Source organism: Aspergillus campestris (assembly GCF_002847485.1).
Source record: "Aspergillus campestris IBT 28561 chromosome Unknown P168scaffold_1, whole genome shotgun sequence".
NCBI lineage: Eukaryota > Fungi > Ascomycota > Eurotiomycetes > Eurotiales > Aspergillaceae > Aspergillus > Aspergillus campestris.
The window spans coordinates 1,931,092-1,945,587 of record NW_020194336.1 but is presented as its reverse complement, the minus strand read 5'-3'; the positions used below and the strand labels follow the sequence as shown (position 1 = coordinate 1,945,587).

The 14,496-nt window shown below is 53.8% G+C and overlaps 5 protein-coding genes across 5 annotated transcripts; 3 read left to right on the top strand and 2 right to left on the bottom strand.

The window, feature by feature from the left end:
- Positions 1 to 344: 344 nt before the first annotated feature.
- Positions 345 to 1,410, top strand: P168DRAFT_262769 (putative mitochondrial methylglutaconyl-CoA hydratase (Auh); the record flags this gene model as incomplete). The annotated part of the gene is made up of 2 exons (XM_024834765.1): positions 345 to 703; positions 778 to 1,410. 2 exons carry the CDS (start codon positions 345 to 347, stop codon positions 1,346 to 1,348), a joined length of 930 nt encoding a protein of 309 aa, XP_024696968.1. The 3' UTR covers positions 1,349 to 1,410.
- Positions 1,411 to 3,011: 1,601 nt separating this feature from the next.
- On the top strand, positions 3,012 to 8,317 carry P168DRAFT_323517 (LipA and NB-ARC domain protein; the record flags this gene model as incomplete). The annotated part of the gene is made up of 4 exons (XM_024840697.1): positions 3,012 to 3,623; positions 3,684 to 4,317; positions 4,377 to 4,424; positions 4,830 to 8,317. Exons 1-4 carry the CDS (start codon positions 3,321 to 3,323, stop codon positions 8,315 to 8,317), a joined length of 4,473 nt encoding a protein of 1,490 aa, XP_024696967.1. The 5' UTR covers positions 3,012 to 3,320.
- A 1,213-nt stretch (positions 8,318 to 9,530) lies between these two features.
- On the top strand, positions 9,531 to 10,181 carry P168DRAFT_209061 (LEA domain protein; the record flags this gene model as incomplete). The annotated part of the gene is made up of 2 exons (XM_024833042.1): positions 9,531 to 9,723; positions 9,976 to 10,181. Coding segments are annotated over 2 exons (399 nt in total), but the record flags the coding sequence as incomplete, so codon positions are not given.
- Positions 10,182 to 10,451: 270 nt separating this feature from the next.
- On the bottom strand, positions 10,452 to 11,495 carry P168DRAFT_262764 (putative FHA domain protein SNIP1; the record flags this gene model as incomplete). Its single annotated transcript, XM_024834764.1, has 1 exon — positions 10,452 to 11,495. One exon carries the CDS (start codon positions 11,493 to 11,495, stop codon positions 10,452 to 10,454), a length of 1,044 nt encoding a protein of 347 aa, XP_024696965.1.
- A 180-nt stretch (positions 11,496 to 11,675) lies between these two features.
- On the bottom strand, positions 11,676 to 14,362 carry P168DRAFT_286493 (uncharacterized protein). Its single transcript, XM_024836354.1, has one exon. It carries the CDS (start codon positions 14,286 to 14,288, stop codon positions 11,847 to 11,849), a length of 2,442 nt encoding a protein of 813 aa, XP_024696964.1. The 5' UTR covers positions 14,289 to 14,362; the 3' UTR covers positions 11,676 to 11,846.
- Between the last annotated feature and the right edge of the window lie 134 nt (positions 14,363 to 14,496).

Below are 14,496 nucleotides of genomic sequence, written 5' to 3'. Positions count from 1 at the left end.
TCGGCAAGACCGTGGAAAATGCGTGCAATGTAAATCATGTCAAATATTAAGTTATATAGTCAATTTTACTATTTCCATGTCACTCCTGCATATCTCGAATATGCACCATCGTTCTGATGGTTATTGCTCGAAAAGAAGCAAACCAAACCAAACCAAAGCCGAGCTCCCCCGCAGCCGAGTGAAAGCGCAGTTCTCCACACCCACCGCAAAAGGGATTCTCCTTCTCTCCGACTCTTCTTTTTCCCAACACCATGAACCGATAATCTCCATACGCTACAGTATTCAAATCCCTTGATCCATTCCATCCTCAATCCAACCTCGACACACCCAAAAAACCACCCAGCATGGCCCCGCGTCTCGCTCTCTCGCTCCCCCGGCTATCGGCGGCTCTCCGCCCGCCCGTCCAAACCACCATCCGCATCACCGTCGCCCGCTACAGCACAAGCCCCGACGCCGAAGTCCTCAAGAGCCAATACATCCCCGCCCCAGGCTCCGGCACGGTTCGCGTGCTCCTGCTGAACCGACCGCACGCCCGGAATGCGCTGTCGCGCGACCTGGTCGACGCCCTCGACGAGCACGTGCAGGCCATCGCCGCCGAGCAGGGCAACGGCCCAACCAGGGCGCTGGTCATCGGCAGCAACGCGGATGCGGCGTTCTGCGCGGGTGCGGATCTGAAGGAGCGCGTGAACATGTCTAAGCAGGAGTAATTGCCCCTAAATAATCTCTACGCCTCGCGGGGTGAAATCCATCAGCTAATGATTGTTGGGCGCGCCACAGCACCAGCGAATTCCTTTCCAAGCTCCGCCGTACGTTCCGCGACCTCGCCAGCCTCCAGGTCCCGACCGTGTCAGCCGTGTCAGGCACGGCGCTGGGCGGCGGGCTCGAGCTCGCGCTGTGCACGCACCTCCGGGTCTTCGGGTCCTCTAGCGTCGTTGGACTCCCCGAGACTCGGCTAGCGATCATCCCCGGCGCGGGCGGCACTTATCGCCTCCCCGATGTGATCGGGGTGACGCGGGCACGGGACATGATCCTGACGGGGCGGCGGGTGACGGGGCCAGAGTCGTACTTTATTGGGCTCTGCGATCGGCTGGTGGAGGTCGTGCCGGAGGAGGAGAAGAAAGAGGGCGCCGCGCGCCAGAAGGTGCTGCACGAGGCGATCAACCTCGCGTTGGGCATCTGCGAGGGCGGACCCGTCGCTATCAAGCAGGCGTTGCGGGCGGTCGAGGAGTCCGAGAAGGGCGAGGCGGCCGAGAACGAGGCGTATGAGGGAGTGATGGAGACGGAGGACCGGTGGGAGGCTCTGCGCGCATTTGCGGAGAAGAGGAAGCCGGCTTTTCGGGGTCGGTGATTAATTCTTCTTTGTCTTTTTTTGCTTGATACTTTTGACGATTTTTGCCGGGTGTAATCTATAGTTAGTCATGAATTTACTTTTTTTTCCTTTCTCTGTTTTACTATTGTTGTCTGTTCTGTTCTTTCGCCTTTTCTAGGGAAATTGTAGCGTGATATCTATTGAGGCTGTGGGGAAATATAGTGTCTGTCCATTACGTACTTAGTCCACGTACCATCACACCCCTCGACAAGGCAAACCGTAAAGCCACAAAACCCAGGACGAATGTCCAGACTTGAAGACTCATTCGAAGTGGATGTGGATCCACAATGCTACACAGTGAGTCATCTGGAAACAAAGCCTGTGTGAATCACATTCCTCGATGTTGAGGCAAATAAATGTGTTGAATTGGGCAGTGAGTGATTGGCAGGACACCTCCACAACTACAACAGAATGGAGTGGAGGGGACGTACTATAGAATTACTCAATAGCTATTCTCATGAATAATCAATGCATATGATAAAAATAGCAATTTAATCTATTCTCCTGGAGTGTACACCTTCAACGGCAGTTATCACTTATCAGGCAGTCCACAAACCCTGGAACCGTGAGCGGGCCGTGGAGCTCCACAATCTTATCCAAGTGGTGTCGTTTCAATCTATTGTTGTGTATTATTTATATATCCACAGGATGGAATCCTTGTCCTAGTAGTATTGAGATCTCGATCTAGATCTGGTACTCTGATTGAACCCTGGTTCTTATTGTGAGTGTTTATGGAGATTAATAGAGGTATGCAGGTACTGCCTCCACTTGATAGGATCTATGAATAGGTTTCACAGGGAGTGATGGTATCTATAATGTTTGATTTGAATCTGAATAAGCCGCGTGGGAATAATCTCCTGCTTATCTGGTCATTTGTAGAGACTGGATTGAGTAAATGGTCGGATTTGTATTGTTGGAATTACAATAGAACACATAGATATGTTATTACCACAGAATGCAGGGTATGGATATATTGACCACGTACCCATATATTCAAGTATATCCTCTATACGAGGTACAATATGTACAATATATGATGTGGAAATAAGTCTATGGTGGTAAAAAACCGATACAAAATACACAGATCAGTCCATCTGCTTATTCGTTTGCGGCAAACTTACTAGTCCCACCACCACCAGCCTTGTCTTTCCCCTTCCCGGGGCACAGCAACCTCGCCCTGTAGGCAGACGCCGGCTCCGATACGTCACGGGTAATGTGAGCAAGATCCATGCAGGTGTGGGATATGTCTCGCATTCTGAGGAGGGAACTGGTCCGATGGGAGAGCCTCGGAGTGGCTGAGTGAAGTCGGACAGAGGAGACCTTTGAGTCGGAACCCTGCAGGAGGCCGATCGTATTATTTGGAGTGGCTGGTATATTTGATTTAGGACTGGTGAGGGTGGTTGAGAATACGGAGGAGTGATGAATGAAAGGAAAGAAGGACAGAGTAGGTAAGTAGTTCCCCGCAATCACTATGGAGAGTGATGATCAGCGATGGAGCCAGCATGACCGTGTCCGATCAGCCCCATTGCCTAATGCCTATTGCCCTATTGCCCCATTTACGATGAATCAGATTCTCGGACAATAGACTGTATTCTTCAATAATACTAATTGATTATTATTATAATAATACAATAATAATGTTCTTTATTATATTCTATTGACAATCCAATGAAAGATCCCTGGATAGCCTTGGATAATTAATTGTATATAATTAAGCTCTGCCACCACCGCCAGGCACACCAGTCCGAGTCATCTGGTCCGCAAATCAATCACAAGAACTAGTCACTTCTTAGCTCCCTCTCAGAATAAATACTCCTGACATCTCCATCTTCTCTTCGACTTCTCCTTGATTTCCCCCATACAATTCTCCCCCTCAGCTTCACTTCACACCTCCTCTTGCTCTCTGACTTCTCTCCTATGTTATGATTTCTGCCCTCCTTCTGTGGAAAGCATGACCGACCTCGCTTCTCGAGTCAAGCCGTTTGGCTTGACTCAGGTCTATTGTTCCGAGAAGCCTCAAGTCGACGTCGTCCTGGTACACGGTCTCAACGGTCATCCCTACAACACCTGGGCCACCCAGTCGGGGGTGTACTGGCCTGCTCATCTGTTACCTGAATTTCTCCAATCCAGCCCGCTGAGGATCCTGACGTATGGCTATAACGCCAACGTTCATTCCTTCACCGACGGGGTCTCCAAAGATCGCCTGCACAACCATGCTGAAACTCTCACTTCTTCTCTGGCGGCCAACCGAAATGTGAGTTCTCTCCCTTCCTTCTTTCTTCGCTGTTCATACCCGTATACTGACAGTATATAGCTTCGGGGTTGTTCGGACCGTCCCATCATCTTCGTCTGCCACTCGCTGGGCGGCTTGATCGTCAAACGGGCCCTGATCTATTGCAACAGCGTCCAAAACGAGCGCATCGAACACCTGCGTTCCATCTTCGTGTCGACGTACGGTATGCTCTTCCTCGGGACGCCGCACAACGGGTCCGACATCGCCAAATGGGGCGCTCTGTTGCAAAACATCTGCACGGCGGTCATGCCCAAGAAATTTCTCGACTCTTCGCCCCAGCTCGTCAAGGCTCTCCGGTCCAACAATGAGACCCTCCAGAACATCAACAGCCTGTTCGCCGACATCATGCCTCGCTTCCACATCTACTTCTTCCACGAGACGCTCCCCACGGACCTGCGCGGGTCGCGCGAGATGATCGTCGACGAGAGCTCGGCTGCACCCTACGTCGAGGGCGTGGAGCGCATGGGCATCGAGTCCGACCATCGCCACATGTGCAAATTCGAGGACGACACCGCACCCGGGTTCGAGGCCGTAGCCGAAGCGCTACTGCGCTATTCCCGCGACGCCCCGCGGACCGTCACCGATCGCTGGGTCGAGGAGAACCGGATGCGTGCGCTGAAGAAGCACACCAAGGCCCGGGAAATCTTCGGTAATGGTGAGTAGACAAGCCCCCTACCCTACCTTTTGATGTCGCATGCTGATCGTTGCATATAGTGGAAGGACACTCAATGGCGGAGAGCGAGCCGGATCTCCGGTCACATGGTAGGCAGCAACACCTTCTTCGTGAATCTTCTCCTTCCTCCTTTGTTACCTTACGTGATTATGAGGTTGAAGAGCCGGCGGATGCGCATTATTAGACTTTTGCATGCGTTCTTTTCTTTTCTGAGCAAATCAAGCGGAGGTCGAGAGACTCGGGTTGTCCCAGCCTTTTGAACGAAGAAAAAAAAAAAGTCAAAAGAAATAGAGGAAAAGGAAAGAAAAAAAAAAAAATTCGCCCGAGTCGTTTGTCTTCATATTCGCAAGCCTCTTTTACACGTCATGACGCAATGATTGTTCTCTGTTTCTTCGGTCTTCTGCTTCAGCGTTCTGCCTTCTGTTATCATGTACCCTATTATCCGACAATGCAAATATCTATAGTCAGATTATGCTGACTTCGTTCTTCCTTAGGTAACCCCGCGCCGCTTCAACAACAGCTCACTCACACGGACCAAGATAGACGCCGCTCGCTGGCGGGAGGCGAAAGCCTGTCGTCATCTCACACGTCGCAGCGAGAACAGCAGCTCTTCGTGGCGCCCCCAGGTTTCCACCCGAATGCAAACTTTGTCGGTTTCCAGAAAGAGCTCGAACTCCTGCACACTCGGGTGTTCAAGTCCAAGAAACGCCCCGATCGCTTGGTGGCCGTGTTGATCTGTGGGGGTCCCGGCTCGGGCAAGTCCCACCTCGCACGCCAATATGTCTTCAAGCAGCACAAGAACTATCCCGGTGGCATCTTCTGGGTTGACGCCAAGTCACACGAGTCGGCGTGCAAGTGCTTCTGGGACATTGCGCAGACAGCCACCCTCACCGATGGCCAGGAGTTCAAGAACCCTGACTCAAAAGCCCCACAGAAGTATGTCGAGACCGTTCGGAACTGGTTCCAGGCTCGCGAGGACTGGCTCCTTGTCTTTGATGGGGTTAGTTTCCGGAACGATGATGAGCTCAACCAGTTCCGGCAGTTTCTGCCATTCAAGAAAAACTGCAGCATCATCTACACGTCGGTAGACCGGACGCTAAGAAAGAAGCAGCGTTTGTATGAGCCCTACTGTCTCCAGGTGCCGCCGCTTCAAGTGGAAGATGCGTGCAAGCTCCTGTTCAAGGACCTGCTCATCAAGAAGCCGACCCAAGAACAGATCCGCAGGGCCACCGATCTGGTCCGATACTACGAGTGTCTGCCGTTGGCCATCCACGCCATCAGCCATCGTCTGAGCGTGACGGAAAAACCGATCGAAAAGTATCACGTCGACTCCCGCCTGACGGACGAGAAACTGGCCGAGCCCTTCCTGGTCCTCATGCACGACTTGTATCAGATGGGCCATCTCGAAGCCTTGAACCTGATCAATATTCTGTCCTTTTTTGACCACAATGTTCCCGTTGGCCTCATAAACCTGGGCAGGTCATCTCTGGTGTCTTCAAATGTGGAAATCCTGGCCAAGACTCGACCAGGTGAGCCCGGGGACATCGACACCACGCTGGGCATCCTGATCCGATACGGTCTCATCGAACGGACCATCAATGCGTATGAACTGCAAGCTCAGGCGCTCTCGCCTGTGTCGGAACGGAGCCACATCCTGGACGCCAAAGCAGTCATTCCCGACCTGTCCGAGTCGCAGACAGAGAGTAGCCAAGAGGCCTTCTTTGCGCCGTACCAGTACTCCGGGTCCATCGACATGATCAAGATCCACAGCGTGGTCCAAAGCTTTTGCCGCGACGAGCTCACTATCATGGACGAGGAGAGGAATTCCAAGCCATGTTTGACCGACCCGAGCAAGTCTGAGGCGGGATATTTCGATTCCTGGCTAGTCATTGCCACCAATCTCCTCTGCACGTCCTACGGGCACGCGAAAAGACGGATGGAAGACATCGATGACCATGGCCTGGTCAAGGATTATCGGGAATATGAGACCCACGCATCCCGACTGGCGGAGTTCTTTCCGAAGAAGATGTCTAAGAAGCCCTCCGTGGTGCACGAGGCGTTTGACGACCTGAAACAGGTTCTGAGAAGCATATCCAATGAGATCGAGCGCATCTCGCCTACGTCGTCGCAGGAGTCGATCAGGAGGCAGAGGTCGGTGTTTGATCGATCGAGCAGTTCTTCGTCATCGGTCCCTAATTCGGCGACTGAAGACGGACCCTCGCGACACCTGACCTGGGATTTTAGTGACATGGAGCAGCCCAGGGCTGATTCCCCGGAGGAGATGCCGACTCAGCCTCGCTTCCATCTCGAGCCTATCGTGCCTCGTATCTTTCGCGAGTGCAGCTTCGATCCCGAGAACGGCTATGAAACCGACGGGGAAGGGCCAAAGGGCATGACCCGGAATTCCCCGATTCCCTCTCTAGTGAGCCACACGACGGCGACTGAGAGGCCACTGTCCTCCCAAGCCTCTAGCCCTCCGCGCTCAGAGGAACTTGGGTGGCACATTGTGCAACGATCGGTGAAGCATCGACAGGCCAAGGAACAGTGGCCGAAAAAACGACCCCAGCGGCCCAAGTTCCCCCGCAACATCCGCGGCTCGAAATTGGCGGCCCCGAAAGTCGCGGCATTGTCCGTCGAGGGCAGGAGTGCGTCCAGTAGTCCGTTAACAAAAAGCCGTAGCAGCTCTGGCGTGTCAGCGTCCGCAGCGCTTGCCGCTGTGCACCAGGGCAGTCCACCGCCGACTCGCAGGCTTTTAGGCGATCAGCTCGTGTCGGACAAGGAGAATCTCCCGACATATGCGGCCATTGCCGCCCAACGCACTCAGGGTATGGGTGGTGTCTCATCGGCAAAGCAACGGTCGTCATCAAGCCCCGGTGGCAAGTACCGACCCAAGTTCCTGGGATTGAACAATAAGTCCTCAGGGGACTCGCTGCAGAGCCGGTCTAGTAACGCGCATGCGTCGCCTCTGTCCGCCGAGTTCAGGCACGGCCCGATGAGCCAGTCAACATACAGCGAGACAGACCAGACGTACCTTACAAACCAGTTAAACGCGCTGGATCTACAGACCCAAGACGCCGAGTGGCAACGCCCCCGCCATCTGTCTGCTTCCCGTCCCGTCGACATGTCGGCCAGTACGCCGTCCGTTTTCACATACATGCCGCAACTTCCAGTGGACAATAATATCGAGGTCACTATGTCGCGTCGAATGGGCGCTGTGCGGCCGCAACAGCCACAGCCCATCAGCCAGTCGACCACGAAGAGCGCAGTCACTCACCCGTCTGCGTTCATGCCTGGCATCTCGCCGCCGCCGTCTGTCCAGCTGGATGGACCGGGCTACTTATCCGACCCCATCCCGGAGCCCATGACGCGTGATCCCTCGGGACAGTCCCATCAATCGTGGGCGACCGAGCCCGTCCGCTACCCACCCAACTCTTCCTCGCTCATGCCCCCCACTGCCCAGGCTGCCTTCCCTGCCGGGCTGACCCACGTCATCCCACAGCAGCACACCCTCTCCGGCACAGGCAGCTGGATCAGCGACACGTCGCAGCATCTGCCGCCGCCGCCCGGCACAACCGCCGTACCGATGGCCAGCGCAGTCCAGGCAGAAAGCATGTTCATCGCCGCCCAGGGACAGCCCATCCAGCCTCTGGACGAGCACATGCTCAGCGTGGATGCCCATACAGGGTGGGCAGCCGCAGACCCAGCGTCGGCACAGCTACTCCACTTCGGCGGCCACCGCGTCGACGTCCGCTCCGCGCGCCAGCGATTAGGCGGTTACGGGCAGTACCAGGTCCAGGTCCCACCACAGCACGTTCCCATGTACCGGCTGCGGCAGGGGAACCACTCGGGTCCGGTTCTCCCGCAGGGTCTCGGACTTTTGCAGCCACAGGATCTGGTTCATGGCATGACGCGTCCGCGGAGTGGGAGTTCGCCGCCGCGGCCTGGATTCGAGTATGATGGACTGGGGGTGAATTTCGGGTGATGTTCTTCTTCTTCTTCTTTTTTCATCTTCTTGTTCGTTATTTTATCTTTCTCATTATTCTTCTCTTCTTGTTGCAATCATCGGTTATCTTTACTAAGCTGGTCTTTGGAAAGATGGCTGCTGGCTTACTTACTTCTGTGTGCGTATGCATTGTCTTTTCATTTGATGGATATCCCTTTTCTTCTTCTTTTTTCTTCTTTTCTGTTCCATCAATCTCTTTCCTCTCCATTCTCCCTTTGCGTTAATCCAAGGTATCATGTTAACGGCGTCTGGTTTGATGATTATCATGCGTTTGAATTTGCAAAGAGGAATGATGCAATAGTTACCGGATACAAAAAAAGAAAAGAATGTGAAAAAAGAAAGAAACCAAGGAGAGCTCACTGGTATAATATTTGCAAACAGGAGTTGGCCTTATTCACGTGTTTAACAATCGAGTGAATGATTAGCGATGACTGATCATCGATCAGATCAAGGCAGTGACTGGCTGGCTGGCTGGCTGGCTGCAGCGTGATTGCATAATAGGAGGACAGGACAGGACAGGACAGGACAGGACAGGGCGTTAATTTGACATTATGGCATTTGCATTACATTGTTGTGTGTTTTTATAATGAATGGGTTTAGTCTCTTCTTGATCGACATTGTGGCTAGTTTATAGGATGGACATGGTTTTATACTCAATACATTTATCTATTCAACAGAGTGATAGTATTTACCAGGTCAATTATACCCTCCTTTGTCAATAACAATAATGTAATAAAATAAAATAAAATAAAAAGGATGATCAACCTATCCAACCAAATCAAGAAAAGACATGAACCATGACAAGTCCTGTTAAACCGAACTAGAGAAAACAAGAAACTGATCCCCAGATTTAAGCACAGCCCTAACCCGATCAGGGCAGCTATGACGTTTGCGATATCCATACATCATATCATTCCATGACAGCTGGTAGCAAAGGACGATGATGAAGGGAATACATCATGGGGCGAATACTTGCTTGATGGATCTCGAATACCTATAAAATAAATCTATAGCGATACTTCAACCTTTTTCTACTATAATTTTCCAATCTCACCACCCAAACCCACAACCACCACCACCACCAACAACTAGTACTACGTTTCAGTACACCATCCTCCATCCAACTCCATTGAAAAAAAGGATAATCAATAAGAATACCACCAAAATGCCTTCCCCCCACACATCCATCCTTCCCCTCCTCGCCAGAGCCACCGCGCCCCCAACATGCCGCATCACCACCCAAGGCGGCGGCTTCCTCGCCGCGCGAATGCTCTCTTCGACGACCGTCAGGGCGAACAAGGGTCCCGTCGAGACGACCAAGGAGTCGCTGCATAAGGCGGACCGGACTATTTCGGATACGGTGCTGAAGGGCATGGATAAGGGTCGTATGTTTTATCTTTTTTTCTTTCCTATCTCTCCCCTTTTAATTTCCCACTACGGTGGTGTTGTGTCGTTGGTACACTGTCATGTGGTTATATTGTTATACTGTTCCACAAAGTCATATACTAATCATATATGTGATACAGACGAAGCCGCCGAAAAACTCAAATCCATGACCGGCCAGGAAGCCCAAAACGTCAAAGGCAAAGTCGAAGGCGAAGCCGATAAGCTTAAGAACCAAGCGTCGGGCAAGACAGAGGGTCTGAAAGACCAGGCGCAGGGCAAGGCAGAGGGACTCAAGAACCAGGCGTCGGGCAAGGCAGAGGGACTGAAGAGCCAGGCGTCGGGCAAGACAGAGGGCCTGGCGGGCCAGGCGCAGAGCAAGGCCGGAGAACTGAAGAACCAGGCGCAGGGGAAGGCGGAGGAACTGAGCGGCAAGGTCAAGGGAGAGGCGAGTGAGCTTAAGGGGGATGCGGAGAAGTTGAAGGGGCAGGCGAAGGGAAAGACGGAGGAGTTGAAGGGGGAGGCCAAGGAGAAGGTGGGGGGTTTTTGAAATATAACTTTGTGTTCGATATGATGCGTGTAGTTAGTAGTTAATGTACAATTATAAGTCTAAAAATATGTTCATTGCTTTCGCCTTTCGTTGCTTCCAGCTCCATTGCTTTCAACTCCATGCTTCAGCTTCCATCCCTCTTCTGTGATCCACGAAGATATCTGTAGAAAAAGGAGAAGATCAATCCGGTCGCGCCAACATAAGCACATACTCCCTCCCACTCATCCCAAACTTCAACACATCCTTATCCCTAACCTCAATGTACCGTCCCCCAGGCACCCCTTCCCCATTAACACTCGACCCATTCGCGCTCTCCAAATCAATCAAATAAGGCCTAACCCTACCCACGCGATCCCCAAACTCATTCCTCCTCTCCACAAACCGAAACTGGATCGCCGCATGCTGCTTCGAGCAACTCGGATGGTCCAGCGGGAAGTCAACCACCAGCCGATCCCGTCCCACCAGCCAACAACTGCGGCCTCCAAGCTCCACAACCTCTAGCAGGTCCTCGCCCTTGAACACATACAGCCGCCACGCGTCCTTGGGAGGCGGTTTCCGCGCCTCGGGCGGCTCGTGGTACTTTAGCACTACGGAGCCGCCACCGGATACCTCTACCGTGTTGCTCTCGGCTGCTAGACGGCCCGTGTTGCCGTAGTTGGGCTTCTCCTTTTCCACGGGGGGTGGCGCGTCCGGGTCTGCTGCGACTGCTCCACCAGAGGTAGTTGTGAAGGCGTCTTGCTGCGAGGGGAGGGGACCCCTCGACCGCGGCTGGTTGTCTCCTTTAGGGCTGCGAGACCGGCTCCGTCGACTAGATCTCTGTCTCTCTCTCTTTGGTGAGCGGCGTGCAGTGGAGGAAGCAGACGAGACAGACTCTTCTCTGCGATGTCGTCTGTGTCGGTGTGCTCTCCGTTCCCGGCGGGCGTCCGCGTCGGAGTCTTCTTCTTCTGGATGTCGGTGACGCTCGCGCCGCCGCGAGTGGTCTCGCCTGTGGCTGCTGCGGCCGGGTGGGCCACGAGAGCGCTCGCGCCGCCGTCTCCGCGGGCTGGGGTCTCGGTCTCTGCGCGACCTGTGGCTGCGGTGTTCGTGGCTTCGGCGGCTGCTGGTGCTGTCTTTGTCGTGGCGCGCTCGGGGCCGATCGTGATCGCGGTCGCGGTCCCGGGTGGAAACGTTGGATGGCGATCGGGAGCGCCTGCGATCGCGGTAGTCGTCTCGGGAGTCTGCCATGGTGGATGAGGTGTGTATGTGATGTTGGGAGTAAATGAGTTACCATTCCAGTAAAGTCAGATTAAAGTCCGAGATTACGCTTATCGGCGGTGCACGTGACCTTATCGGAGCTTTAACTGGATTCTACATAGAGACGAACGAAGAACTACAGTTAAAGTGCCACGACCTTACTGGGGAATATCCATATTCTTCATTGAGTGACAGCATCTCATATGCATGTCTCAAGTCCAATGTGCTCGCAGATTCAGCAAATTACCACGCCTTAGATAACCCACTCCGCAGCCGTCCGGACGCCAGCCCGCTTAAATAGACAAAATCCAGGAGAGAACATAGATAATAGCAAAAGCAAATTCAGATATACTCATCATCTTCCATCGATCCATCATCGACCGTCTCCTCTCCATAGCTTCCATGCATCCCCTGTCCCAGGTCCAAATTGGGAACCGTCTCTGTAGGTTGCTGGGCTTCTCGCCACGGTTTGGGAATCGCTGCGAAAAAGCCACCGGATTTCGTGACGTCCGTCGGCAACGTGTCCAGTCGCCGACCGTGGATGAAGATCTCCCCTGAGGCGTTAACATAAGGAGCTGGTATGTCCTGAACATAGCCATCCGAGAACCCCAGGAGTTGTGTCACGAGCCGGTAGAAGGCTACCAGGATTGTGCCGATTGGGGCTAGCAACGAGGACAAATGCGACCAGCGCCAGAGCATTGTCGGGATCACGTAGGGGAACTGTGGAGCGTCCGGGTCTAGGCAGTTGCCTTCGCAGATGTCCGACACCAGTGGATGGCAGTAGTAGTCGCACAGGGTCGATTCCGAGAAGAACCACACAAAGGCGAAGATGATACCCCACCCCAGCAGCGTGGGTCGGATGCGCCGTGCTCCCGGGCCTCGTGTCCAGAGACGTGGCAGCCACCGAGACAGATGCGAGACGTACGTAGTGCTAGTCCCGCTGTCAGTGGGGGACGGAGGAAGAGAGCAAATGGTGTCGGCGTCGCGGGACACCTGTTTTTCGATACTGTTGAGCCCTGTCCTCACTTCCATGAGGCTGTCGGCCAGCGATTGCAGTTTATCGTTCAGGCGGTCAAGATCGGTTCCCTGGTCGTTGGAGCTGGGACTGGGACGCTCCAGTTTCGCCAGGACCGCCTTCTGGTATGCCGCGTCGTCTTCCTCCTCTTTCAGGCCGCTGGGTTTGTCGTTGAGCATCTCCTGGAGAGACTCGATCGTATCATCTCCTACATCCAGTGAATCCTTGTCCGCTTTGAAGTCCTGCATGACCGTTTCAAGCGCACTCTTAGGAAGGTCAGGTTTGATCAAAGGTTGCTTCGCCACCTTTTCCTTCTGACCCTCATCCTTCGGTCTCTCATTCAGCGGCTTTTGTTCCTGTCTTCTTTCCTCTACTCTCATTTCCCGGTCCTTCTTCAGCGGCGATCGGGTAGAACTCGGCATTTGGTTAACGGGGGGCGTTGGCTGGCGAGCTGGTTCTGCCCTGCTAGGGACTGGTGATGGTACAATACCCTTCGACAGATGATCAGGGAGAGGGGCCGACTGTCGCTCCGTCACCGGGGTATCTATCCAAGCGCCCGTTACCACCGGTGTCTTATCGTAGATGCGTCGCTCGGGGGCTTGAATCTTTTGAGCCTCCGGGGTGAGGAACTCGTTACGTATTTGACCGGGGCTCTCGTTTCTGGAAAGTTTGCGCAAAAGATCCTGCGAGTCTCGTTTGGTTGGACTCCGTTTGGTGAAAGTCGAGTTCTTATACACCATGATCGGGGTGTTGGGGATAGGGTCTCCTTCTCGGTTCTCTTCCTGGCCCGCAGACGCCTTATTGTGTAGGTCCGAAGAGGGAAGTCGGTTGTATCGGTTTGACGACGGTTCTCGTAAAGCGTCTCTGATCGCCGCTCGTGGGGGTGCCGGGGGGCTCGTACTCTCCGCTTCGAGGTTGAACTTGGGTGGTGAGGTGGCTCTAGGTTCTGCGGCCGGTGCGGATTCAGAATTGCTGCGCTTGGTGATATTGCGGAGCCAGTCGGAACGGTGTCGTCCCCTGGTTCCCCAGTTGGACGGAAGGTTCAACGAAGGTTTGACACCGCCGTAGTCTTCTTCGAGTCCCTCCTCCATCTTCAACGCGGCCTGGTCCTCCTCTTCGCGTCGTAGCAGATTCTCCGACGTCAAAGCGGATGCGATCCCGTTTCTGTTCAGTACCGGCGACTGATTGGATGTGGCGCGTCTTAACCGCTGCTTGTCTTCGCTATGGTCGGTAGATCTCCGGCGCGGTGACTCGTCCATGCCGTCATCTAAAAACCCCGCATCCGCGTCATTCAAAAACAAGGCATTGTCTCTCGTTAGAGACCCCGACGACGACCGCATGCTTCGACTGCCGCGCAGTTCAGGCAGGAAATCGTTATCGGGCGCCTCGTCCACCAAGTCCCCAGCATCGCTGATCTGCCTATATGCCTCGGCGAGTTCATTCGGCGGATTAGATTCTGGAGACAGAAGATTCACACTCTGCCGTCTGTACCGATTCGGGGTTCCGAACGTGCGCGCGTCCTCCTCTGCCATGGTCGAATAACGGTCCCCGGCGACTCGAAACGCACCTCGCAAGCTCCGCGTTTTGGTAAAATTGTCGCGCTGTCGGGCGGTGCTGCCGTAGTTCTGAGGGGGGCTGGGGATTTTCGACGCGTTGTAGTCATCTAGGTCCGAGTCGCGGTATGCAAGATGGAAGGGCGAATATTGGTGGTCGTTGTGATGGTTGCGACGCGACGGAGGTCGGTCAGTCCTCCGTTCGGGGGTGGGCATTCTCGCTCTCCCAGATAGGCAACCACAAGCTGGCGCCTTACTATCTGTCTGCAAATGTGTTAAATGTATTGGACAGAGAAATCAATATACATTGGAATGATTGAAGAAGAAACAGAGGAGGATCGAAATCGCGGCCAAGGAGGGGATCTGCTGCGTCGACCCGAACGAGTTTAGCGGCGGAAAAACGGCGTCATCGGCCAAATAATTA

What these genes read in the sequence shown, in the direction of transcription:
- P168DRAFT_286493 (XM_024836354.1), bottom strand. Translation starts at nt 14,288, where the DNA reads ATGCCCACCCCCGAACGGAGGACTGACCGACCTCCGTCGCGTCGCAAC.